The sequence below is a fragment of the Eumetopias jubatus genome, unplaced genomic scaffold, assembly GCF_037043125.1.
Source record: "Eumetopias jubatus isolate StellerSeaLion01/CBP00866 unplaced genomic scaffold, mEumJub1_p1.0 scaffold_16, whole genome shotgun sequence".
Taxonomy (NCBI): Eukaryota; Metazoa; Chordata; class Mammalia; order Carnivora; family Otariidae; genus Eumetopias; species Eumetopias jubatus.
Window position 1 is genome coordinate 47694355 of NW_028274822.1, and position 27406 is coordinate 47721760.

The 27406-nt window shown below is 43.1% G+C and overlaps 1 protein-coding gene across 2 annotated transcripts in view; it reads right to left on the reverse strand.

Annotated features, from left to right (window-relative positions):
• LAMA3 (laminin subunit alpha 3) overlaps positions 1-27406 on the reverse strand; it is a 256339-nt gene that overhangs the window by 61002 nt on the left and 167931 nt on the right. The window contains exons 35-42 of one of the 2 annotated variants that reach the window (XM_028098310.2): positions 26173-26334; positions 23617-23715; positions 21330-21413; positions 15797-16027; positions 14421-14474; positions 11776-11889; positions 6868-6977; positions 4428-4508 (exon numbers count right to left, since the gene is read on the reverse strand). In XM_028098310.2, the coding sequence (XP_027954111.2) occupies positions 4428-4508; positions 6868-6977; positions 11776-11889; positions 14421-14474; positions 15797-16027; positions 21330-21413; positions 23617-23715; positions 26173-26334 (935 nt within the window). The remainder of the gene's footprint in view (positions 1-4427; positions 4509-6867; positions 6978-11775; positions 11890-14420; positions 14475-15796; positions 16028-21329; positions 21414-23616; positions 23716-26172; positions 26335-27406) is intronic. The other variant, XM_088019656.1, reaches the window with a different exon arrangement.

Genomic DNA, 27406 nt, shown 5'->3' on the forward strand with positions numbered 1-27406 from the left:
ACTTTCCACGTAAAAGATACATAATTACAAAATCCTTCATATTAAAGTCACATAAATACTCAGGAAGTTTGATTCCAACTTTTCCTTACTCTTGCCAAAAGCGTTAATTACCCATTACAGAAATAACTGGTTCCCTTATTCTCATTTTAAGGGAGTGTCCAAACGCAATGGACTGAAGTGAAACTTCCTGATTTCCTAGATGGCGTTGGGACAACAAATAAAGAGCAGAGAACATATTTGTCGTCTCTGGCTCTGAGGGGCCGAGGGAGAAACGTGCCCCAGAGGACAGTGTGAGCTGGGAAGCCCTTCCTACCCCAGTCCTCGAGTGGCTGCTCCCTCCTCTGCCCCGCCGGCTCCTGCTTATACTTTCCCTTTCACCCTATCCTGTCCTGGTACCTACTGTGGCATCGCTAACGACTAGTGCCAGGATGCTGCCTGGCACAGAGCAGGTCCTCAAGAGATGTTTAACAAATGAAAAAATTTGACATTAATAGGGCATTTACCTGCGGAAAAGTTTTTTTTTTTTTTTAAATTAGGAAGCACTCGTTTGCTTTCCTGAGACAGCAAATGTAACAAACATAAGCCGTGAGAACCGTTAATTACGAATTTCTCTTCTCAAATCTGTGGCCTGCCAAACGGATGTCTCAGCCAGTCTGTTGCCGCTTTCTGCTTCGTTGTTTGTGAAGGACCGTAAGGAGGATTACACTAGGATGCCTCTCCCCGGGGGGAGTCTCACAGCTTTTCAACCGCAGAGCCTGGAAGAAACTGCCCATCGTCTATCCTACCCACCATCCTTCCTGCCTCAGTAGAGCCGCCCCTTCCGGCCCTCAACCTCACCCCTCGAGGCTGGTTGGAGACCCCTCCCACAGCAGCCCCACCCAGCCCGGTCACGGTCCTGTTCTTGGTCACTGTTTCAGCAGCTGGTTTGTGTACCTGCCCGCCTCGGGACTGTACAACCTGGAGGGCAGAGTCTCTGCCCCAGCTGCTACCCTCTCTCTAGTGCTTAGTCCAGTGCCAGGCATATACTAGGATCTCCATACATTTTTCACTGAAAGAAAGAATGAATAATAGACGTGAGGCAATTGTGGGCAATGTTCCTCCTGCGGAAATGGAAACTAGAACCTTGAAATTGCTTCTTTTTATCACAGGACAGTGCCCAGCCCCGAAGCTGACGCTCAGGGATCCCCATGATAAGGCAGTCTGCCCCTTCCTCCCATGCCAAGTACCCTAGAGGCCCTTGGGTTTTCTTGCCGTACTTCACTGACTCGAGCCACCTTCCAGCCCCACCAGGCTCTTGTTATCCCTTAGATCTACCTAGGTCCCACGCTGTCCATCAAATGTCTCAAATAACCCGAGTCTAGAGTGGCCCTGCCTTCTTCCTATGAAATCCAGCTGAATACGTTTCCTGGTTATTGAAATTAGGTAAAACTCTTCTAAAGTTTACCCAGGAAAATAACATGCCAGAATGGCCGAGGAAAACATTTTAAATAAGGGTTATGGGGGAAGCCTTGCTCAACCAAATATCGAAAGGCATTTTATACTTTCAGAAATGACATGGAAATGATGATGGCACAAAGATCAAATAAAATGTACAGAAACGAGTCTGAGTTCATGTTGAAATTTTGTAAATGCACATTGACCTTTAGTGAATTCAACTACATGTACTTGACAAAAGAGAGAGAGGCGGGGGAGAGAACAAGAGGGCGACAACGTGAGAGGAAGAGAGGGGAAAGCTGCCCCATTTACTCCGTGCGCACACATCCTGCAATGAGTGTGACATGAGGGCTGGGAGTCTGCCAGGCCCCTAACTGGCCTACTTTCCTTGTGCCTCCCCTAGTGTGAACATCTCACCCTACTGAGTTCGGTCCTGGGATGCAGCCGATTGCTATGTGTATTTCATGCAGCCTGGGCCCCGGGTCATGGTGATGGGATCCTGGGATAGTCAGAGTTACTTGGACCCTGGCCCATTCTGGCTGTACATGTCGACCCTAACTCTACCTGCCATGTGAGATGCCATGACACCACCAAAAGGCCAGCTTCCAAATTTTTACCAACATGAAGAAATAAAACCCTCAAAGTACTAAAAAACTGCATAAACATTTTTATAACCTCCCTAAGCATAACTCCAATGACTGACTGCCTGAAGAATACAAGGATACATATAACAAAACAGAAAGCCAAAAAAAAAAAAAAATCATACAAACAAAAAACAAACTGAGAAAAATATCTGCAACATATAGTATGAAAGGTTCATCTCTTTCCAAAGAATTTGTACAAACCAATAAAAAAAAATTCCACTAGGGAAAAAAAATAAAATGAGTTAAAAGACCCAGAAAGCGATCCAAAAAATAAGAACTACAAATGGTCAATAAGCACATGAAAAAAATCCAATCTAATTATTAAAAAAAGAAATGCAAATTAAAATGATACACACTTGCCCCCAACAAACTGGCAAATATTTTAAAATTTGATCATTTTGGGCACCTGGGTGGCTCAGTTGTTAAACGTCTGCCTTCGGCTCAGGTCATGATCCCAGGGTCCAGGGATCGAGCCCCGCATTGGGCTCCCTGCTCCGCGGGGAGCCTGCTTCTCCCTCTCCCACTCCCCCTGCTTGTATTCCTGCTCTCGCTGTCTCTCTCTCTCTGTCAAATAAATAAATAAAATCTTTAATAAAAAATAAAATTTGATCATTTCTAGTGTCACTGGCAGCAGCGCTTGCTCCTTTGCTACTGGTAGGAATAGAAACAAGGATGACTTTTCTGGAGGGCAATTTGGCAAAATGTATCAAAAGCCTGAAAAACGCACCTATCCTTTGATCCAAGGGACCCACTTCTGTTAATTATATCTTGAGGATTTATGCACACAAATAATTCGCTGCAAGGATTTACTTTTAGCGCTGCTTTGAATGGAAAACAGTAAAAGTATCTCAAAGACCAGCAGTAGATTCCAGAACTTCTTGGTTCTGACACAATGTTATCAGTGAATACACTGATATGGAAAGACAGTGCTACCCTTCCACTAGATGAAAAAGCAAGTCGAAACAGAAAGTAAAACGACAATCTACTCTTGTTTTTAAGAAAACATCTGTGCACACAGATTGATTAGTAAGAATATACAAGTTTTAACTGGGGTTTTCCGTAAATAAAATGACTATAAGTAGGATTATGTAAGCATGCACAAGTATATAGGGCTACAGAGAGGTGTAGTGGGCCTCCCATCCAAGTACTAACCAGGCCCGACCCTCGTTGGTTCTTTGCTCACCTGTATTATATCATTTTTATAAGTATGTATTGATTTTATGATAAAGTTATTTTAAATTTAATATGTTGTCCATATGATTCAAATGCTATACTGTTACTTTTTCAAATATGTATGTGCTATCTTCCCCAGGTAGACTGTGAATACCTTTTATAGCCCTTATGATGCTTGGCAGTGCCCTATGTATGGTAGCTATTCATGAAAATTTATTCCTGAATAACTAAAGCTTGGCTCCACGGCCCTTCATAATTAAGTTCATAGTTTCCATTTTGCAACATTTATTCTTTTGTTTCATTACTGAACACCTGTAACATGAACAGTGCCACAGTAGGCAGTCGTGATTCAGAAATGAATGCCACAGACTGTCCTGCAGGTGTTCATAATGGGTGGGGATAGAGAAGAGATGATGTGTAGGGATAGGTGTGTGTGTGTGTGTGTGTGTGTGTGTGTGTGTGTGTGTGTGTGTGAATATTTAGGGCTGTGGATATGTGTGTGCATATAGGAGTATGACGAGTTGTGTGTGTGTGTCCAGGCAAGTAGGGATGTATGTGGGGTAGGGGTGTCCAGGCAAGTAGGGATGTATGTGGGGTAGGGGTACGTAGGGATGCATCTGTAGGGCAAGGAGTATGTAGGGATGAGTTTCTATGAAGCTAGGGCTAGGTAGGGATATGTGTGCCAGGAAGGGATATATAAGGACACGTGTGTGGTGGGTGGGGATATGTAGGGATGTGTATAGTGGGGTAGGAGTATGTAAGGAAGAATTTCTATGAAGGTAGGGGTAAGTAAGGACACGTAGGGGGTAAAAGTCTGTAGGGATGTGGAGGGGGAGGGGTACGAGGGAGTGTGCAGGGGGATAAGAGTATGTAGGGATGTGTGTTAGGGGTATATAGGGCTATGATATGTTGGGCCTCATTCTCAAATTTCTGAAACATGTGAAAAGAAAGAGAAGGAAGTTAATGATTTATTAAGCAAGCAGTCTTGTATTTTTCCCTAGGGACCTTTTTCCAGCCTCAGTGAACCAAGAGCCCCACCCAGCTCCAAGCCCCGACCCAGCAGGGCCCCACCCACAGCCCGAGCCTGCTGCAGCCTGACTGCAGAGCCCACCCGCCCTGGGGGCTGGGGGGATGAGGGAGGCGAGGGGTGGGAGTGGGGGGAGCGGCCGTACCCACCTTTCGCACTGTGTGCCTGTGTAACCGGGTTTGCAGAAGCACCTCATGTTTCCCCCATTCACAACACAGCCAGTGGCAAAACTTGAAGGAAGACAGAAAAAAGCCTCAGTAAAAACATAAATCGATATGCTTCCTGCTCATTATTTTTTTGCCACAAAGCACTGACTTGCGTTAAGTGGAAATAGACATCAAGAGTCTGGTTGCTTTTTATGTGAAGAAAACTGTGTCCATTAAGACTCGTATAGATAATGATGTACTATTTCAGCTCACATCGGGCGTATCTTGGTAAATACGGACTGAAGGCATTATCTGGTTTTATTTTTGGTTTAGAGAAATACATTCCTTCACTTGAGACAAAGCAAGGTAACTCACTTTGGAAGAGATGATTAAACAGCATTTTTTCCAGGAATAACAAGGAAGGAATAAAACAAGTCTAGGCAGAAAAAAAGAACAGAGAGTTCTGATTCTTCAAAAAATTTTCCTCGTTTGTTCTAGTTCCTTCATATTGGGCATATTATCTCCCAGAAAGAAAAAGGGCCAGGCCAGAGGGACCAAGGTACAGAGCAGGCTTGCCCCTCTAGGTATTTCTGTGGGCACAATCATTGGTGATTTTTACATTTTCCAAATCAAGTTGTGGCATTCTGATTCTCTCTTTTCATCCTAAACTAGTGCATATTTGAGAAGCTTTCTTTTTTTTAAATTAAGTGAGATCATGAAAAAACTGTTGCCTTGGGAAATGTCTATGAACATTACACTGAGTAAATCTGAGGGAAAATAACTCCATTTATCATTTGCTGATAAGAGAATTTTTATCTAGGAAGCTTCTCTTGGCCAAATAGATGGATAGAGTTATACCTCTAAAGGGACAGTTAGAAATTCGTCAACAGTACGAATATCGCTGGAGGGAAAATTAGATAGTGTTTCATTGATAAATCTGAGGAACTGTGCGTTACTTCGACTTCATGAAAGCCAGAAGCTGGCCTTCGTGATAACAATACGTTTTGCAACCAAAGATGAAAAGCTTTCGCCGAGTTTTGCAACCAAAGATGAAAAGCTTTCGCCGAGCACCCCATGAAAATCTTGTTTCTAATCCCTCTGGCTTCTGTTCCAACAAGTCTAGGCAAGTATCAAGTGATAAATCCCTTTGCAAATAAAGCCACAGGACTGGGCAGGTTTAAGGAGTATCAAATACACAGAGAGCAAAGCAGGGTGCACATTTCAAATACACATCTTCAGAAAAGCCACAGCTGGGCAGTGACTTCTGGCAATGTTGCCAATTTGTCGGATACTGGCCTGATATTAATCAGCCTCGTGGTCTGCACTTGTTCCTGAGCCAGTGTGCTGCTGATACTCTTTGAGGTAGCTTCCTGACTTTCAAATCAACTCTGGCTTCGTTTAGTTACATGTTATATTTTGCTTGGACCCACCGCGAACGTTTCACAATGAGCAAGAATAGGACAAGGTACCAAGCCCAGAAAGAATATGAGTTACCATGAAATGTAAGTGGCAGGTTGCAAGCTACGTAATGTATCTGCCGTGCTGGAGTCTGAATGACAACTCAGGTCACATCACTCTGTGGCTCAGGACTGGCCTGTGGCTTCCATCACACTGAGGTTAAATCCGGTGTCTTACTAGAGCCTGCGAGGTCCTATGGGGTCTGAACCCTGGGTGCCTTGGCCCCCTTGCCTCCTGGCCCTCTCTCCCACACAGCGCTCCAGCCACCTCCTTACTCCACGAACACATCATCACAGGGGCTGTCTCTTGTCTTTTCCTTGCCTCAGATCCTCATTGCTGAGATATTGCCCAGTTTATTCCATTTCATTGTTCCCTGGTCCTTGCCCAGGGAACCCTCCTACTCCTCTGTAAAGAGTCTGCTCACTCGCTACCAATCACATAACCCTGTTATCAACCGCATAGCCCATCTCTATCTCAAATTATGCTTATTTATTTGTGCATTTACTTCCTGAGTGTGACAACTGCCTCCACCCACATTCTCCAGGTGAATCCTCATGAGATCAGAGACTTTGCCAGTCTTCTTTACTTTAGTTGCCCCAGCACCTAGAGAAGGCTAACTCCCAGCCCTGTATTGGGTGCTCAGTAAATAATGTTTAGCCATTGAATGAAGAGTGAAAGGAAAGAAGAAAAGGAAAAACGCACAAATGTACACTTGAAAAAACTGTTCTTGTTGGTTTTGCTTTTGTTTTGCATTTTTGTATGTTCTTTTTAAAATATAACTGCTTTATTGAGCTATAATTCACATACCATGCCACTCGCCCATTTTGAGTGTACAATTTGATGGCGTTTAGTAGATTCACAGAGTTGTACAAACTGTCAGCATGATCAATTTTAGAACATTTTCATCACCCCAAAAAGAGATCCCACACCTTAACCACCAAACTACTTCCTGTCTCTACTGATCATTTTCAAGCTCCCATAGTACCTGTTTGAATGAGGACACAGGCAGACGCTACAGGACCCCTGGATGGCATTCCCATAGTGACCCTCTCTGCAGCGCTCACAGTGTTCTCCCGCAGTGTTGTGCTGGCAGTTCTTGGGACAGATGAACATACAATTAATAGCAGCCGATTACATTTATTATTATTAACATCATTATCACCTTCATTACTCACACAATTATAACTCAAATCCTCTGACTTGGTACGGTGATATCAGTCCATGAATGGTATATTTTTCCTGTCTATCCAATTATTGTTGGTGCTAAAAAAAAATGTAAGTAAGTGCCCTTCCATCAGCTATTTGGTGCTTGCATTGGGAGGATGAAATGGAGGTAGACCAGCTGGATCCAAACTCAACACCAATGTTTCATAGCTGTGCCGTCTTGGGCAAGAATCTTCACCTCTCTGAGCCTCCATGTTTTTTACAAATCAGTTTTATAGATGTATGATTTACATACATCTATAAAATGATGGCAAAGGATGAAGGGCAAAGAATTCTAATTCTCTTAAGATGTATAGTTGAAATAATACCCATGTTCTAAGGTTGCTGGGAGCATTTTAAAAAGTATACTAGAGCCTCAGCAAAATGTAAACCCCCTTCCTCTCCCCCTAAGAATAGCTTCTATGGAAATTAACTTGATATTGCTTTGTAATTCACTTAATGGTGATATACTAAAGAGGAATATAATTGCAGTAAGTTTTTAACATGTGGAATTTGTTAAAACAATGAAAAGCTGCACCGTATCTGAAGAAAGCCCTCAGTTTAATTCCAGTGTCTCAAACAAGCAAGATAAGTTTATCTACGTTGTGTGTTTACATAAATCCAATTATTTTCATGTCAGAGTCAAAATCTGTTGGAAGTTGTTCCATAAAGCATTGAGATGAGACAACTTTTCAACTGAACAGTCCAATGGGACAAATCCTAGCAAATTGTATCAAATTTATTTTGTGGAATTTTTAGCCCTGTGTGACATTTCTTGGTTTTACTCTAGTGATAAATATCTAAATGAACAAAACTATCCAGGAAAACTCCCCTTACTATGGGCGTTCGAAAATGCGGAGATACTCTGTGTTAATTATATGGCCTGGAATAAGTATAATATTTTAAAAATTGCTCATAAATCTTACCTCTGTATGTAGAGATGGGGCTTGGTAGGAAACCTTAATGGATGTGAGTTTTCAATAATATCTGAAGCCAGGTTGCGAGAAACAACCCACATGTATATCCTAAGTGGGTGTGGTCCCGCTCAGAATGTGAAGCTGCCCTTTCTCATCATGTCATCAGTTTCTTTATCTTAAACAGATCCATCTTTCACAAACCTTTGAATAACGGCCAATTACACAAGCCACTAAGATGTTAAGAGATCTTTTCATATCTTCTCTAGATATGAAATCGTGCTGTACACACAAGGGAGGCTGCTCACCGATTAACATGGGATCATCACCAGAAAGCTCATCCCCGCCCGGAATCCTTCCCTCTTTCCCCAAATGTCCCCACCATGGAGGTTTCTCCTATAGGCCTGGAGGATAGGAACAAATCCACGCTGCAAGTGCAGATCCACAGAGGGGTCTCTCCTTCACCTTGCTCCACTGTCCTCATTTGCTCACAAAACAGTCATTCTTTTGAACCAATTATTTACCTCTCCACTTTAGTTTCCTTTCTTTTTAACTCTAAATGGCAATCTTAAGGAAGAATATAGCTGCTGAATAGATATATGTTAATCCTATATCATTTAGTTCTGAGCTGACAACACTGGGACCCAGCAAGGACGTGGAGAAACAAGAATTGAGATGTGGCCATCTGTGACCTACCGGAAACGCCCTGAACTCTGGTCCTCCTCAGGACTGGGGAGATGACTGTAGAAAGGGGTGAGAACCTGTGTTGCTTGATAAGGTCCCATAAGAATGTCTGAAATAGGGTGCCTGGGTGGCTCAGTTGGTTAAGCAACTGCCTTCAGCTCAGGTCATGATCCCGGAGTCCCAGGATCGAGTCCTGCATAGGGCTCCCTGCTGAGCAGGGAGTCTGCCTCTCCCTCCGACCCTCCCCTCTCTCATGCTCTATCTCATTCTTTCTCTCAAATAAATAAATAAATAAAATATTAAAAAAAAAAGAATGTCTGAAATGCCCCCACCCTCAGTTGAGAGCATCTACCCTGGAAGATGTCTTTCTCAGTCCTGCAAAATTGAGACATCTGCCTATCAAGTTTCCTTGTGGTTTACTGTGAATGAATGAATGGAAGAATTAATGAATGAGTCTACATCCACTCCCACAGCATGTGCTCTCCTAGCTCCATCTGACACCAAACATCCATTGGGCATTTACTATGTGTCCACCCCTGCTAAGTACCATGATGCAAAGATGGATCAGCACCCCGACCAGGGGGCAGACAAACCCTGCGAGTGGACACGTTCAATATAATGTGGAAAATATGATGACCAACGTGTGCCGGCACGTCATAAGAGCAAGAGGAACCTCCGGGAAGAGCTTCTGGAGGTGATGATGCCTCCTGCGTGGAGGAGAAAAGGAGAGGAATTGGCTGGGTAGAGAAGGGAGGGGAGGGCCCACCAGACATGGGGAACAGTGTGCATAGCAGCTCAGTCTTGCAGGAGCCTAGCAGTGTATGTAGGCAACGTGAAGCAACTGTTATCCTGGAGGGTGAAGGGCAAAGCGGGGCTGGATGCAGCTGGATGCAGCCCGCACCAGGGAGTGTGGACATCTGGCCGTGAGCCTCAGGGGAGCCCTGTGTCGGCTGTGAGCCTCAGATAAGTCATGCTGTGGGCTCAAGGGGAAGGGAGTAAAAAATGAAGGAAAACCAAAGGCAGAGGAAGGGACACGGGAATACAGAAGTAGATGAGGGGTGACAGAGACAGTGGAAGGTGAAGGGAGTAGGGGAGAGGTGGAGATATGGGGAGAAAGCTGGCAAGGAGAAGAGGGAGAGGCAGGGCCTCGGCGAAGAGAAGAGGCCTGTCCCTGCAGGTCCTCAGGGCCGACAGCGCCCACGCAGCACATGACCTGCTGCTCCTGGACGCACACAGCTTTGCTGGCAAGGACCCAGGCGACTTTCTTTCCAACTTCAAAGTTTGTTCTTGAAACAACATGGAGATTTGTGCATGTGTGAAGGTCCCAGATTTCAGAAATTGACTTTGGACGTTGAGCAGTGAAAGCCAGTCTGCAGAGGACCCAGCCCACTCGATGGTGACAAGTACTTGGTCTCGTCATTCCTGTTCTTTGAGAATGAGGGCTGCATCCTTGGCTGCCATGCAGTGGGCACCTCCCCCCCCTCCCCCGCCACGAGAGTAATGGCAGCACTCAGGGCCTGCCGCTGAGCTGAGCAGTTAAGTGAGTGCAGGCAGGGGCTCCGTGCCTGTGTGTGTGTGTGTGTGTGTGTGTGTGTGTGTGTGTGCACATGCACAGACACATTCCCCACTGGACAGCAGGCCTCTGAGAGTGGGGATTATGTCGAATGGTTTTAACCACAGCATTTAGCTCAGTACCTCCCACAACAGCAAATGCTCAGTAAGGGTTTCCTGAATGAATTCTTTCTAGAGGCCATATGGCCATTAGGGACAAGTAAAGACAGAGCTACAAAGAAAGGAAATGGGAAAGAAAATCTTCCTGTTTGATTAAAACAGATGAATTATGACTCACCAGTGATCCTTTCACTGGGTGAATGGACTGCAGAGAATGCCTACTTTGTTCTTTGGCAGCTTTTGTAAAATGGACTCGACATCTAACAATAGGTCGGTGACAAGATAAATATGTATTTTAAATGAAAGCATCTACCTGTGTTACACACAACATACAGTACGAAGCATAAACTATCATATAAGAATACTTATGAGCTGAAAAATCGTCTGTCCCAATGTCTTTTACTCCTTTTGAATTTACAAGGCTAAAGTCCTACAGAATATTCTATCAGGCTCTGTACAACAATGTTCTGTCCTGGCCTGTCCCATCTTGCAGAGGAAACAGTTCCCTGGGACATGCTGAACTTGGCTTAATACAGTCTAGGAACTCAAAGAGTTGAAACACACTCTCGATGCATTACACAATGCACAGGAAATCTGTGCCAGAAGAATGTATTTCCAAATAGCACCGCATAAGTAGGGGCTTGTGTTTCTGGGGGGTACTGAGGCTCTCTCCTTTTCTCTGTCACTGTCCATTCTCCTTCAAGGTAGGGAGGCCCTGGTTCCCAGGGATGAAAGAGAGGAAGGCAGAATAAAAAATGTCCAAAAAGGATACAAAAGCAAAGTTTCCTGAAAATCTAATTTTCTATGGGAAATATTTTTTTAAATATTGTTAAAGAAGATTGTTTTCCAGGGGATAAGCCATAGACAGCAAGGACTCACTTCAGCTGTCTTCCTATAAGCCCACTTTGTCTCAGTAGCCATGGAAGATTGGTGTTTGAGTGATTGAGAACACCCCTTAAGTCTTTCTTAGCATCTTCTCCCCCATTACTTGCTTAAGTCTATGGCTCATCTAACAGCTACAATGCTCCCCTCCTGCAACTTCCTGCCACTCCAACAAAATGGGGGCCCAAAGTGGTGATTCTGATTTGCCTATCTTCCAGCAAGAATTAAGTCCCAGGATGCACCCACTAGCAATATTCAGTGAAGCAGAGATTTAGCAGCTAATGTGTAATTTCATTGTTCACAGACAGAACTTCTCCAATGGCACATGTTAAAATGGAGGAAAAAGAAGAATGTAAAATATTTCAGCCTGATCATCACACTGGAGCCTCCTACGTTTACATAGCAACCTCTATTTAGGGTTTGGTTGGAAATGTGACATTTGATGTCTCAGGACCCAGGGGAGAGGGGGTGGGCAGGGGGAGGGGACAGAGACACAGACAGATTGCCTGCTAGCAGCACTAGAGTATCAATTTACTCACGATACATATTCCCGAGCCATCCTGACATCGATTGGAATGTCCGTTGCAATTGCAGGGAACACATCGTCCGGTATACGGGCCTTTGTTATCGCGATAGTACCCAGGGCTACAACCCTATTTTTCAAACAAAGCATTTAGTCGATATAAAGAAAGAATTATTATCCAAAGCATGTGACAATTCTGACTGTCAAGCATTCACTTGTTCAATCTTTTCTCCTTTAGTTGGTATGTGGATTTCTACTTTCAAACACTAGCCAGTCCACTGGCTCTTTTTTGTCAGGTTCTACCTTGTTTCCACACCACGGCAGGAATGTGTGCTTGTGCCAGAGCAGTAGATGTGTGGGGGGACATCAGAGAAAGGGGAGGAGTGGAAATGGCTTCCTCTCCTTCGACTGATTTAGGGCAAGTGGAGGGCTGGATATCAGTCTTTAGTGGGGAGGGTCTCTAGGCAAATCCCTTCAAGTTCTCTTTGGGCTGGGTAGGCATTTCATCTCCCAGGGTCGGTTTGGACTGGAGGGCGAGGCGGTATGGGAAGAAGGAGGACTAAAGAGTCTTCACTGGGATCGATGTAATAACGGCAGAAGCAGAGGAATCATGTCACGGCCACTCACTGGTCTATGGACAACAGGGAACCCCGGGGAGGGGAACATGCTTGCATTCTCTACAGAACCCTGCAGGGGTGTTCGGTTCCGCTGGGACACCCAGAGACCCAGCTGGAGGGAATCTCACTGGGCGTGGACTTCTTCTCTAGTTCAATACTGCTTTGATTATTTCTATCTCTAGCACATTGTCTCTTTCCAGTATGAGCAATTATTTTTCATATGGATGAAAGGAATTACAGTTTTCTTTTGATGAACTGATATTTAAAAAAAAAAGAGTCTAGTTAAGAATGCTGCCCAAAAGAAAAAGAAACAATTCTTCCAACACCAGCCATTAAAAATTATTTAGATATTTTTCTGTCTTTAAAGAGAATCACAGACATTTTGCTTATTTTGGCAGAGTGCATCAGTGCACTGATCAACACCAAATGCTGCCCCCAGTTTCTTTAACTGACCTCCTCACATGCCCTATCTAAAATATCCAGAAAAAAATAATATTTCAAGATAAAAAATCATCTTTTATTTAATCCTCTTTAAACGGTACTATGTCTGTAAGACTCTGAAGCTAAAATCAAGGGAAATTTTTAAATGAACAGTCCATTGTAATTTATTCAAAGGCTCTACCTGATCACATGGGAAAGAAGAAGCAGCCAACCTGATAGGGCTGGAGAGAGAAGCCTCGTGTACTCCCCAGAGTAGAATATCCCAGTTTCTGATTGGAGCTTCTCCCCAAATTACCAATTACTACATACTGTACACAATAACAAGATTATCATTTCCACTATATTTTTCCCTTCAGCTATTAGAAGCCATGTTTAGGCAAAAGAAGCTATTGCAAAAAATGAGATTGCTTTATGTGTTATATGAATAGGCTTGTCTACAGGAGAATCAAAGTATGAAAGGAATGTTCTTTAATTGAAAACATGACTGAGAGATACGTTCGAACAAAATTGAGCCACTGGTGGTGATATCTACAAGCAAATACTCTCTACTTCTAAGAGGTACTACTAAGTACCTCTTAATTACCACCATATATCATGTTACATGCTTATGAAACAATCATATTTGGTAAAGGACAAATTACCCAAATAAATATATGTGGTTCATTTATGACAACGTGCCTGAGTAAAAAGCCTCAATTAAACATGCTTTGGAGGGAAGATAGTCCAACCTGATTAAAATGAAACCACCCACCCTAATTTGCTTTTGATTAGAAACAGAAAAAGTCCCCTGCAAGAGTTATGTACCTATCACGTGACTCTTAGGTAGACCGTTTGTCAGTTACTGAAATATAATCATTCTCTCACCTCTGTAAAGCGCACAGATTGTACTGAAGACTTACCCTACATGAAAATGAATGTATCCTAGTATACAATTTCAGTAAAGTGGTTTAGCAACTAACCATTTTTTTAAGTGACAATTTTTCAGGATAACTTTTCCAATAAACTTTTGTAGTACAAATGAGAAAATTATGTCCCTATCATATTTTCAGGGCTATTTCAGGAGCCATAGGATCTATTTCTCTGAGTATACATGTAAATATCCAGAAAGTTGAGAGACAGAGAGAGAGAGCGAGAGAGATCGAGTGCACAGAATTTATGAGTGTTTAATGCCTGGCAAATTGAAGCATGTCTTGTTAGGTGTTCCACAAACTTGATCTCATCACTTTTCTTAAACACGGATTTCACTGATTCTCGTTGTTTACTCTATAGGTAAATTTTCTTCTAAGCGGAATTTGGAGGTCTACTGGGGCTTGGATTACTCTCCAAAGGGCACAAAGTTTCATAGTGTACTAACATCCCACAAACATTCAAACTCTGGCCTGTCTGGGCATTTCTAGGTGGGCTGATGTTTATAGGGTTTGTGGTTAACAGCTCAGGAGAGCAATCTGTCAGACACCTTAATAAACCCTGCCAGTCAACGGGACAAGGAGGCTCCGGGCCCCTCCCCCAGCCCACCCATAACTCATTCATCCCCTTAACTTCCAAATGTCACAAAGCTCGGAACCCTTCCCCATCCCAAACCAGAACGTAAAAGGGATGTTACCTGGCTGGGTTTAAAGTCCACATAAGTTGCTTGCAGATGGCTTTGACCGGGAAGCTGAAGAAACGCTAACTTCTGCTGCTGTGAATTATATCCCAGACACTGCCCCAGGGCTGCCCCCAAGATCCACAGCCATCCGGCGCTCCTGGCTGACCACCTCACTGCTGGGGGCATCCTGGTCCCTGGGCGTCCTGCTGGCTGCGCGCAAACCTCTGCCTCTTCCTCTTATACCTGCCCTTCCTGCTCGGTGCCCAGGCCCGCCTGACTCAGGTGAGGCAGGCCGTCTGCGGCAGGAGGCCCCACCTGTAAACTTCACCCATGAGTCAGCCTGTGAGAGAGCACACATAACAGTCCCACAGGGAAGCATGCCGCTCTGTAATTCCTGCGAGGTGGGGCAGGCATCACCCTTCTACCCACCTTACCCCACAGACGGCACTAGCCGATTAGAGCCGCTGTAAATCACAGGCTGAGTCATGCGCAAAGAACACGCCCTGGGCAGGAGGCTGGTAATGGAGAGCTTCCACTCCTTCCCTGGGGCTAGGATTTTATTTAGGCAGGCTGGAAAAGAGATAGAAGGAAGGGGGAAAGAAGAAGGAAGGCACCTGTGGACTAAAGGTTACAAGACGGAAGTCTCTAGAAAACCAGAACAGGTCATCTATGTGCAGGTTAAAAAAGGAACTTGCACACAGATCCCCTGGAGGCTTCCTGCTACGGAGGGATTAGGAGAGAAAGGGAAGGATGTTGCTGAGTGTACACACACCAGGTGTAGGGAATACGCTGAGTGACAATGTTTGCTATTTCCTAATAACCGCACTAAACGTTGTGCTTTCTTTCCCTCCCGTTAGGAAGAGAACATACTTACAGCTTGAGATATGAAACGGTTTCATTTTATGGCACATTTTAATCATCTGAGGCCAAGTCAGCCTGGCTGAGCCTCACATGAAGGTCTGCTGGGAGCAAGGAAATTGGGCCGCAACTTCCCCTGGAAGGATCAGGACAATCTCTGGGCTCTGAGTCTAGCAGCGGCAGGTGTCAGAGGGACCCTCCATTCGAGAACAGCCTGAGAACCCCAGGTCACCTAATGGGAAGGCAGTGGCTCAAATCCTGGGATGCCCACTGGCGGGCTCCTTCCTACTTCCTGGAAAGTCCCGATTTCAACAACCCCCAGAACCCATCATCAGGTGCCTGTGGCCTTCCTGTGGAATTTGAGATGTTTGTCATTTCTTTTTCCTATGTAAGACCTGGAGGTGGTCCAGGGACGATAGAGGCTAGAGCCCAGTAGACACCGGTCCGGCGGGCAAAGTGTTGCAGACCATCCAGCAGTGCCGGGTGCCACACAAGCCCCAGGGCATATTTTACAGGCGAGGAGAATTTCCTACCTGGCATGAGTCACCAGTGTAGTCAGGGGGGCAGGCACACATCTCGACGTTATGTGATCTGCGTCCACTTCCTGTGTCAGAGGCCTCCTCCAGCCCCACCCCGCTCAGAGAGAGCCTCTGGGTCTCAGTGAAGTAGAGGCCTCGGAGGCGCACATCTTCCAGTCTAGACAGTACCATCATCAGCTCTTCCCGGGACACCGGGGCACCGCTGCTGGCGTGTCGGAAGTTTCCCTACATGTGAAAACAGAGAGGCACGGTTTCCCTTCGGCAAGCTCACTTCTGGGGGTTTCAGAGAGGCAGACACCCAGCACAAGTCAAAGGAAAGACATTTACAATGCATATGGAAGAACGGAACAGAACAGAATAGAATGGAGTAAGAAGACAGTGGATTTGTATTCAGAAGTCAGGTGTCCCGCGTTATTCCCAAGAAGAGAGTGCCATATGAAAGGGGAAAAATGAAGTCAGGAAATAAGGAACAGTAAAATGAAATGAGATTTCCCAGTGTTATACTTATTTTAAAATGTACTTTTGTGGGTGCAAGCACACACTGAGTGAGAATGAAATGGGAGAGAGGCACACGGAAACCCCTGGGTCATGCAGTTAGATCATCCATTAAATGTAAATAATTGGGACAGAAAGCACAATCTTTTCTTGCACATACACACTTATATTATTTTATTTTACTTTTACAGTAGTAAAAAAACACATAATGTAATATTTACAATCTCAACCATTTTTAAGTGTACAGTATAATAGTGTTAATTTTATTCACATTGTTGTGCAACAGATGTCTAGAACTTTATCACCTGGCAAAAGAGAAACTCTGTACCTATTAAGCAATAACTCCCATTTCCTGCCCCCCCCATTCCTGGCAACCACCATTCTACTTTCTGATTTTAAGAATTTGACTACTTTAAATACCTCATATAAGTGGAATCATGCAGTATTTGTCTTTTTGTGACTGGCTTATTTCGCTTAGCATAATGTCATCACATTATTCTCCAGCATCTACCTAACTAGAACTGTCATATTCTAGCAAGTGACAAGATTATAGAATATTCCAATATATGTGTATATCATATTTGCTTTATTCATTAATAGACATTTCAGTTGTTTCCACCTCTGATCTACTGTGAACAGTGCTGCAATGAATATGGGTATGCAAATAGCTCTTCAAAACCCTGTTTTCAATTCTTTTGGATATATACCCAGAAGCGGGATTCTTGGACCATATAGTCATTCTATCTTTAAATTTTTGAGGAGCCTGAATACTGTTTTCCACAGTGGTTACACTGTCTTATAGTCTCACCAACAGTACACAGATGTTCCAATTTCTGCACATCCTCCCTAACCCCTGTTATTCTTTTTATTTTTATTTTTTTTTAAGATTTTATTTATTTATTTGACAGAGAGAGACACAGCAAGAGAGGGAACACAAGCAGGGGGAGTGGGAGAGGGAGAAGCAGGCCTCCCTTGGAGCAGGGAGCCCGATGTGGGGCTCGATCCCAGGACCCTGAGATGATGACCTGAGCCGGAGGCAGACGCTTAACGACTAAGCCACCCAGGCGCCTCTGTTTTTTATTTTTTTAATAGTAGCCATTTCAATGACTATAAGGTAGTATCTCATTGTGGTTTTAATTTGCATTTCTCTTATGATTAGTGATGTTGAGATCTTTTCATATATAACTTTATATTCTGCTGCCTCCTTTAAACTTGGTTTCCACATCTCTTAAATGGGCATAGTAATACCTAATCTCTCAGAACTATGATGAATATTAAAGCAAATTAAATAATATAATGTATATAAAGTGTTCAGCACAGTGCCTAGCACATAGTCACCATTCAATAAATGGTAACTACTGTTATTTACATATAAATATGATAGTAATATGATTTTAGTTTAAATTTTTAACAGCTTGAGGTATGATTTACATACAGTAATAGTCCCTTATTTTAAGTATACAATTTTTAGTAAATTTATAGAAGTATACAACCATCACCACAATATAGTTTTACATTTTCATCCCCCAGAAAAAGAACCTTTGTGCCCATTTGTATTTACTACCTAGTCCCACTCAGAGCCCCAGGCAACCACTAATCTATATTCTGCCTTTATAGATTTGCCCATGCTGGGCCATTTATGTAAATATGAACCGGATTTCAATAGTCCACAAAAACTTTGCTTCTATTCACTTCATTTCCTCCCCCTCTCTATTGTGCCATTATTGTCATATACATCATGTCTTTATAAATTGTATGCCGATCCACACAGAACAATAATTATTGCTTTAAGCCGTTACCTTTTAAATCAGAAGAAAAAAAAGTTACAAACAAAAGATATATTTTTACTACCTTTTATATTTACTTATATAGTTACCTTTACTAGCACTCTTCATTTCTAATACGTATTGAAGCTATTGTCTATAGTGTCCTTTCATTTCAGTCTAAAAGATTCCCATTATTATTTCTTACAAGGAGGGTTGGTTAGCACTGAATTCTCTCGGTTTTGTTTATAATGTAATGTCTTCCTTTCTCCTCCATTTTGGAAGGACATTCTGCTGTTTATGTAATTCTTTGTTGACGGTGTGTTTCTTTCAGCACATTGAATGCCACCCCATGGTCTTCCAATTTCCATGGTTTCCGGTGAATAGTCAGATGTCAACCTTATTGAGAACCCTTGGATGTGAAGTGCTTCTCTCCCACTGCTTTTAAGATTCTTTGTCTTTGTCTTTCAGAATCTTTACTATGATGTTTCTGTGTGTGGATCTCTCGCATTTATCCTAGTTGGAGATGGTTGAGCTTGGATGTGTAGATTAATGATTTTCATCAAATCTGAGAAGTTTTCAGCCATTATTTCTTCAAATATTGTTTCTCTCCCTTTCTCTCCTCTCCTTCTGTTACTCCAATTATGCATATGTTGTACAGTTGATTGGGTCTCACATGTCTTTGAGGGTCTTTGTTTTCCTTCATTCTTTGTACTTTCTGTTCTTCAGACTGGATAATCTCAGTTGATCTTCAAATTTGCTGCTCCTTTCTTTTGCCTGCTCAACTCTGTTGCTGAGCCCTTGTCTTAGCTCTGGCTGCCATAAGAAAGTACTATAGACTCAATGGCTTAAATAAGAGAAATATATTTTCTCACGGTTCTGGAGGCTAGAAATCCCAGATCAAGATGCCAGCCAGTTTGGTCCCTGGTGAGAACTCTCTTGCTAGCTCACAGATGCTTGCCTTCTCACTGGGACCTTAGTTGGTGGACAGAGAGAGTTTTCTGGGATCTCTTATAAGGACATTAATTCTATCAGATCACATCTCTACCCTCATGATCTTATTTAACCTTAATTACTTCTTTGTTCCAAATACACTCAAACTAGAGATCAGGGCTTCAACACATAATTTTGGAGAGGACACAATTCAGTCCATAGCAGCTCTTCTAGTGAATTCTTCATTTTGGTTATTGTAATTTTCAACCCCAAAATTTCTATTTGGTTCTTTTTAATAATTTCTATTTCATTATTGGTATTTTCTATTTGGTGAGATATTATTCTCATATTTTCCTTAAGTTCTTTAGACATGGTGTTCTTTAGTTCTTTGATGTATGTTGATTTAAAGTCTTTGTGTAGTAAGTCCAATGTCTGGGCTTCCTCAGGGACAGTTATATTTATTGCCTTTCTCCCCTGTGTATGGACCAGGCTCTCCTGTTTCTTTTTCAAGTCTCAAAAAAATTTTTATTGTTTGTTTGTTTATTTATTTACTTATGACAACTGGACATTTAACATAATGTAATGTGGCAATTCAGGAAATCATATTTCTTCCCCTCCCCAGAATTTGTTGCTGTAACTGTTTACTGTTGTTGTTTGTGTCTTTGTTTAATGACTTTTCTGAACTAATTCTGTAAAATCTGTATTCTTTATCATGTATGGCCACTAAAGTCTCTGCTTGGTTAGCTTAGTGGTCAGCTAGTGACTGGACAGAGATTTCTTTAAATGCCTAAAACCAAAGTCTCCTAGTCATTGCAAAAGTGTTCTGTGGGTATGTTGAGGGACCCCTCAACACTCAGCCAGGCAGCTAACAACTCTACTTTAGCCTTCACTTCCTGCTTGCTCAGAGCCTCAAGGTGAGTCAGAGGTGAAGGCTTAGGGTCTTGTCAGGTGAGTCAGAGGTATATGGCCTTCTACCTTTCCACGATTGTGTTGGAGCTTTTCAAAGCCCCTAGATGTATACCTCATTCCCAGATTTTTATTTTAAGCTTTGTGATTAGCCTATTATTAGCCCCAACTATTATCTGTCACCTCAGCCAGCTACGAAGTTAAGCAACTACCTCTAAAGGTTTTCAGTGACACCCCTACTAGGGAAAAGGCTTTTAATTTTGGGGAAGCTCCAAGTCAGGTCAAACAAAGGCAGTCTTGGAAGTAGCATCTTCCAGAAAACCTCCAGGCAGGTCAACTCATGACAGTTCTCTGGGAGTGAGGCTTTGCATAAGTTCCAGTACCATTCTGTCTCCCTTCGTGGCCACTGGGCTACTGGCTTTCACCTTGCTGGTGGGCTATTGCTTTTTAAGGCTACTGTGGAGGTATGGGTGAGGAATGGGAACAGAGTAAGCCGACTGCCACAGGGCCTGAGCTTCTTACCAAGATTCAGCCAGTTTTCTTGATTAAACACTTTTCAGATTGCTGCAAGCCTATGGTCAATTTCCAGAGTTCTAAACAGTCGATTCTGACCATTTTTGCCAGTTTTCTCATTGCTTTAATGAAAGAGAATTTCTGGGGGTTCCTACCCCACCATTTCTGCTGGCATGGCTACTCTCATATAAATAGAATCACACACTATGTGGTCTATGTCTTGCTTCTTTCACTTAGTATGTTGCTTTGGGGGTTCATCCATGTTGTCCTAGGTATCAATACTTTGTTTCATTTATCACCAAATAGGTTGTATGGATGGTCCATCCATTGTATGGATGGACCTGTGCAGAAATGTTAAAATAGGTCTACAAGTTCAAAGTACTTGAAAAGTATCACCTTGAGGTATTGGACATATTTAATAATACAAACGGAATGCTATTTTAAAGAAGTTCTCATAACCAAGTAAATGTAATATAATGTTTTATGATTTGATAAGCTTTCCTTTATTTATCTATGTTAGTCCTACTTCTTTTGGTGTTAGACGTTTCTGTGGCTTTTCTATCCGTTCATCCCAAGCATTTCTTGGCCACTGAGGAAGGCATGAGGATGAGAGAGAGGAACATAATAGCATTTACAAGCTCACAGGGTTTATAAGACAAGGATAATTACCTCTAAGACAGGGGAGGGGAGACTACGTTAAGTGCCATACAGATAATATAAACAAAGCCCTGTGAGGATGAAACTCTGTATATTTTATATAATTTATATTTTAAATTTATATATATGAATTATATGTATATAAATATAATTAACATTTTAAATTCATAAAATAAGTAAAAAATCATAATTGCTTGAAAGAACTAAGGCGTAGAACAAGAGGATCATCAAGAACGATTTTATGTACATTTTTCCTTTACCTCCACCACCTGCACACGCACATGAAACAGCCGGTCTGGTCGTGGGTTACTTGGTTCCTCATAGATGATGGACATGTGCTGACCCTGTGTAAAGAAAAACATCAATGCCATGGTTGAGATATTTTGAGCTTTATAACTGATAAGAACAAATTTCTATGGATCTGCATTATATGGAATGCCTGATTCTAATAAATAGTGAAATGAACAGACTGGCAAAAGGATTAGTGAATGGAAACAGAAAAATAATACCTAATACAGTGCATGTTCACAAATAGGAAAATCCCCTTGACTGAAAGTGGCCAAAAAGATGGATGATGATGATTTACAAAAACCATGCTTGGCAGTCAATGTATGAGGTGCATTCCATTACAGCTGATAGAACCACACTTTGGTAGCAAGAAACTGCTTCGGTGGCTGAGTTTGTGAGGAGGGTGGGGTGGGAGGAAGGGCTGTGTAGACAGGGAGCCACAAAGAGGCCACGTGCAAGAGGGAGAGCCCTGCAGCCCACTCCCTGTGGGATCCAGCCTTGCTCACTCTCAGCCTCTGAACTCCCCCTCTCCATAGCAGGGGTTCTTTAGGGATTCGTAACAGGGCATAATGGGAAGGTCAGCCCACACCATCAGCACCTCCACCCCAAACCCACACAAAAAAACCCCGGCTTTTCTGCTGTAGCCCCAAACCCAAAAGGGTTCCATACACTAGTGCTGGTGTTTCAGAAAGAAGACCATTATCTGCCATCACAAATCACTGAAAACCTTCATTTAAGAAACATGCCCCATAGGCTTTTAATTACAGTGGTTTGGAACACAGCAGCAGAGTGAATGTTTCATGAGCCTATATTATTTTCCATGTTCAGAGTTAAAATTAAGGAGAAATTCTGGTCATTGCTCTTCCATGAATTCCAACTGTTTGTGTAATAAACTCTTTGGCAATAAATATACTGGTATACTAATGGCTGGAGCTTGAGATATTCTGAGAAAAATAGGAAACTGAAATACAGCACTGCCAGGATGGTATCTTTATGGTGGAGCTATCTTTCCTCTAAAATCTCTGGTGCTTCATTTTCAAGATGTTTTACGAAGGTTCCTTGTAGTTTTTAAAACAACAGTTCAACAAATTTGGGTGCCAGTAACAACAAAACACAACACAGCAGTGCCTAAACATGAAAATCTACCAGAATGCAAGGCTCTCAGCTGTGACAAGATGTGTGAGACTTGCTAGTCCCTATCCTACGGTGAAGGACACACAAACAGGAACGTTCAGGAAGCTGTAATTGCACTGCATTAACCACAGCACTTAAGCCAGAGACAGAATCAAGTTCAGGCTTGGGCACTTCAACCTGTGTTCAAGACACTGGGCTCTGGACTGTTGGAGATTCAAAGCAGAATATGACATGGACACGGAATGTGACAAGGAATTTTCTAGATTGCAGTTCTAGATTGTGTAGCTGGTACATAGTGTATAGATGTCACTTCTCTTCTCAAAAAACCAAAGTGGCTCCCTGCTGTCTACATGAACTCAAATTCCTTAGCATAGCATTAGACATCCTCTTTTGTACCCTTCCAGGCTTGTTTTCTATGACTCGGGAATCAGTGACTTCCGAGTCATAGTCACAGCCAAGTTGGACAGGTCACCCCTTGGGCACTGCCCCCTCTGCCGTGGTTTATCTTCTTCTTTGCCCCTGGGAGGGCGCTTCTCCTGTCATGCCCATGCTGAAAGGTCTGGCTCAAGATTAACCCTTTCCACGAAGCCTTCTGAGGGTTTCTCAACTACATAAGACCGCACTTGGACCCCAGCTCCAACAGAGCCTTGGCTGAACCGCACCTCAAATACATACTGTTCAGTGGATCATAGCTATATGCATATTTCTTCCATCACCTCTCTTAGCTCACACTTTAGTGAAGAACAGGGATCACCTGTCCTTTATGAGCCCAGCAATGTGGCCTTGCCAACAGGAGGTCTCAAAAACACTGGTGAGACTAAATTGAAAGATAGAGACATTACATGAAGCAATAACTTAGGAGAAGCAAGCATGAGATACAGGTATGCTCTTTGGGAAGGGGAGACAAGAGAAACCATGGAGGCTGGATGGGCAGGGGAAGCAGAATCTTGAGGAGGGGTTTACCTGCTCTCAGCGTCCCTTTCAACTTCTACAAAATATTGGAAATGACTTAATCCAATCTTTTTATAGGCCATTTAACAAAATGTCCTAAAGTTGGATCAGCAACCAACTACCACTGCCCCTTCCAGCCCCTTCCAGGCACTCAGGCTGCGTTCCAACACCTACAACAAGCTGCACATCCGGCATCTTCTCCAGAAGAACCATGTCCCCAGGAAGGCCAAAGGACTTGATTTGGTAGGTGAGGTAGCCACCATATGAAGAAACCTAAAATTGAAATTACAGGATCAGAGCACAAGCATTAGAAGAGCCTATGGCAACATCAACCCGCATAAAAAGCACACAGGCACGTAAGATCTGGAAAGATATCATCAACCTGTTCGTAGTCATCTTGGGAGCAAGGAATTGAAGATGGTACTTTAACTTTCTACTTTGTACCATTTTATATTATTTAAAATGTTTCGCGTGAACATGATGGTTTTACAAGCAAGAAGACGCTTCTCTTAAAAAGAAAAAAACTAGTCACACAGAAAGAAGTAAGATCCTTCTATTCTCGATGACTACTAAACCAGTGTTCGTTTAACCTACAGCTATCCTAAGAAATCTAGGTCATTTGTTTCTTATTTCACTGAGAGAATTAGTTAATATCTATCTGTTACAAAATGAACCTCTAGAAATAAATTTTTTTTAAAAACTTCCCCTGAGAGCAGATGGTGTTTCCTACGTGATCATACGTAAGCCATATCCGACTGCTCCAGCAGTTACGGGACCCTTTCTCAATGCCACCTTCATGGCATGATCATGGTGGAGGCCTAAGGTTATAGTTTTGTGACAGCTACTTCACCTCCGGTCCTGACCCTTCCCACCCTCAAGGTAAAAACCAGTCAAGAGAAGCGTAATTGAGAGATGGAGGCAATATCACCTCAGGGTGGGGCAGGACAGAATGCCCTTCTTGAAAAACACAAATAACTTGGAGCAGGGCAAAGGGAGTAGCATTTCTGGGCCCCCAATTTACTGAAGTCCCCTAGAAACTGGAACCTGACAAAGTCGCAGTTATGATCTTAGAGTCTGGAAGTATTCCAGGATAACATCTTAAATCATCCTATGGAGATTAAATATTGCCTTTCTGATGGGCTAAGGTGGTTTTTAAAATATGTCCATAAATTCTTTGATACTCTTGCCTTCAGGAGGTGGAGCTTCATTCTCCTCCTCGAGTATGGACCGGACTTAGTGACTGGCTTCTAATGAATAGAATATGGCAGAAGTGAGGGTATGTTATTTCTGAAATTAGGTCATAAAAAGACTGTGGTTTCTATTTTGAGTTTCTTTCTTTTTTTTTAAAGATTTTATTTATTTATTTGAGAGAGAGAGAGACAGCAAGAGAGAGAGAGAGCACAAGCAGGGGGAGTGGGAGAGGGAGAAGCCGACTCCCCACCGAGCAGGGAGCCCAATGTGGGACTCGATCCCAGGACTCCAGGATCATGACCTGAGCCAAAGGCAGTTGCTTAACCAACTGAGCCACACAGGTGCCCCTATTTTGAGTTTCTTTCTTTCTCTCTCTCTCTCTTTCTATTGGTTATTTTAAGGTAAGCCAGGTGTCCTGTCAGGAGGACCCTCAGGCACCACCTGGGGGCCTCAGGTGATGAGGCCCTGAGACCTTGGCTCAGCAACCAGCAAGGAGCAGAAGCCTATGACAACCACATGACTGAGCTTGGAAGTGGACCCTCCAGTTCTGGTGACTCCAGCCCTGGCTGACATCTTGCCCACGACCCTAGGAGAGACCTTGAGCCATCCACTCCGGAATTCCTGATCCACAGAAACTGGGCAAGAGGACTATTGCTTTAAGCTGCACCATTTTGGGTCAATTGTTTGCATAGTGATAGATGAGCTATATGTGGGCTCGCATGTGGAGGTGAAGATGGGCATTAAGTGAGGGGAGGAGAGGGGTTATATAAGAGGAGCAACGTTGCTCACACTCAAAGGTCAAAACCCAAAGTCCTTCAACCAGAAGATAGAATTACAGACCTCAGGCTGACAAGGCCCTAATATTTAGTGATTCTAAGAGAATATGGTGCCTCCTGCGCTGGGCCCTGTGAAATCTACACCTTCTAGAACACTCTACCCTCTGCTACCCAGATGCATATGTTACCTGATAATGTTTCTACAGGAAGCCCACACGTCTGTCCTCCAAAATGAGTGTAGGGGGCCAGGCTATGCCAATTTATGCAGCAAAGGAAGAGTAACTCGTTTATAAGCTCCCCGAGGAGTGTCTCGCTAACTGCATGTGATTCGGCTAATGACAGCCAAGCTGCCTGCAGATCCCGCGCTTCTTTTAATAAGCTCGTGAGTCACTTTTCAGCTTTTGTTTTCCTGACAAGGAGCCTTTCTTCTGCTTTAAAACAAAGAATTCTTAGCACTGACATTTAAAAGCACACATGTCCCATTTGCAACAGATATTATTTAAATGGTTAAGTAAAAATGGAGAAAAACATTATGCATGATTTCCTTCACTGGCGGAGCTAACGCATGTTGGGTACATGAGGCTCCTAGGCCCTCAGCCCCTCCCAGGGGAGGGCAGCATCTTTTCTGCATTTGTAGCTCATCTAATTTCTTCAGTTTTAGTAACCCGAACTTCCTGATGCTTCCTTCCAAACAGGAAATGATGCTCACGCCATGACGGAGGAGGCGCAGTGAGGGCTCAGGAGAACAAAAGGATGTCCTTACCTTGTCTCCCAGGTAGGAGAGAGGTGCAACCCAGGATGCACTGTGGACTGTGGAGGGCAGCTCCTGGAGGTCTGCAACCACGCTTCTGCTGCCCGGGTTGAAGGAGACAGGGATGTTGGCTCTGTCTGCCGTCTCCAGGCACCAACCTATCATGTCCACAAACTGGAACACAAGAGCAAATGATGGAAACATGTGTGTGCCTGCAGCATCTCTGGTGATGGCTGAATTACGCAGAATAGAAAGAACCTTGGGGCAGCCATCTTGTTCCAGAGGTTTCCTTTATATGCCTCCTCCTGAGCTTGCACAGAACTCTCAGCCAGCACTGCCTCCCGCTGACGCATGACAACTAGGAGTTCTCAGACAGCGGTGACCATACATATGTGGGATTTATCTTTGTATCCCAGCACCCATCCTGGTTCTTGACATTTAGTAGGTGTTCAATAAATGTCCGAGCAATAGATATAAATAAGTGTGGGAATAATAACTAGGACTGTGGGCACATTTTAATGGTGAGCTCCTTAGGGAGCAAATGTGAGGGGGAATACAATGGCCTGTTATCATTACTTTTCTCAAAATAAATCCTCATAACTAAATATTTCCCTGATCATCAAGGAAGCCAAGAGTTAAATAATGGGGGAAATAAAAGGAACTGACAGGACATTGATTAGGAATAATGCTTCCAGGTTCCTCTGTGGGTAGAAGACTTCTGTGGATTTACAAACTAATTGCTTTTCCTTAACTACAAGCCTACATTCCTTTTGGGAATGGAATATATAAAATAATCTTTCCTTGACTATCTGTTGGACATAAGACATTACTCATACAAAGAAAGCGAGCACGAGACTGCTGGTTCATGGAATAATGGAGGCAACAAAAGTTTTAGTTTTGTGGAGTTAATTTAAAAACACATAAATAATTTAAAAATTTAACTTAAATATTCATGTAAAGTAGGTGAGACAGAAAGAAAACAAGCAGATAAGAAGAAGCGAGGGGGAAGATCAATTAACTCTATTTAGCTGATGAGTGTTTATTGAGCACCTACTATATTCTGGATCCTGCTGTAGGCACCGGGAACGTATCAGGAGCTTACATGCTAGTGTTGGAGGAAGCTACATAATAAACAAATTTTATAACTAAATGTATAGTATGTCAGGGAGGGATAAATGCTAGAGTACACTAAGAAGGGTGAGCTTCATAGGGAGTGGTGAGGGAAGGCCCCTCTAAGCCGGGGACG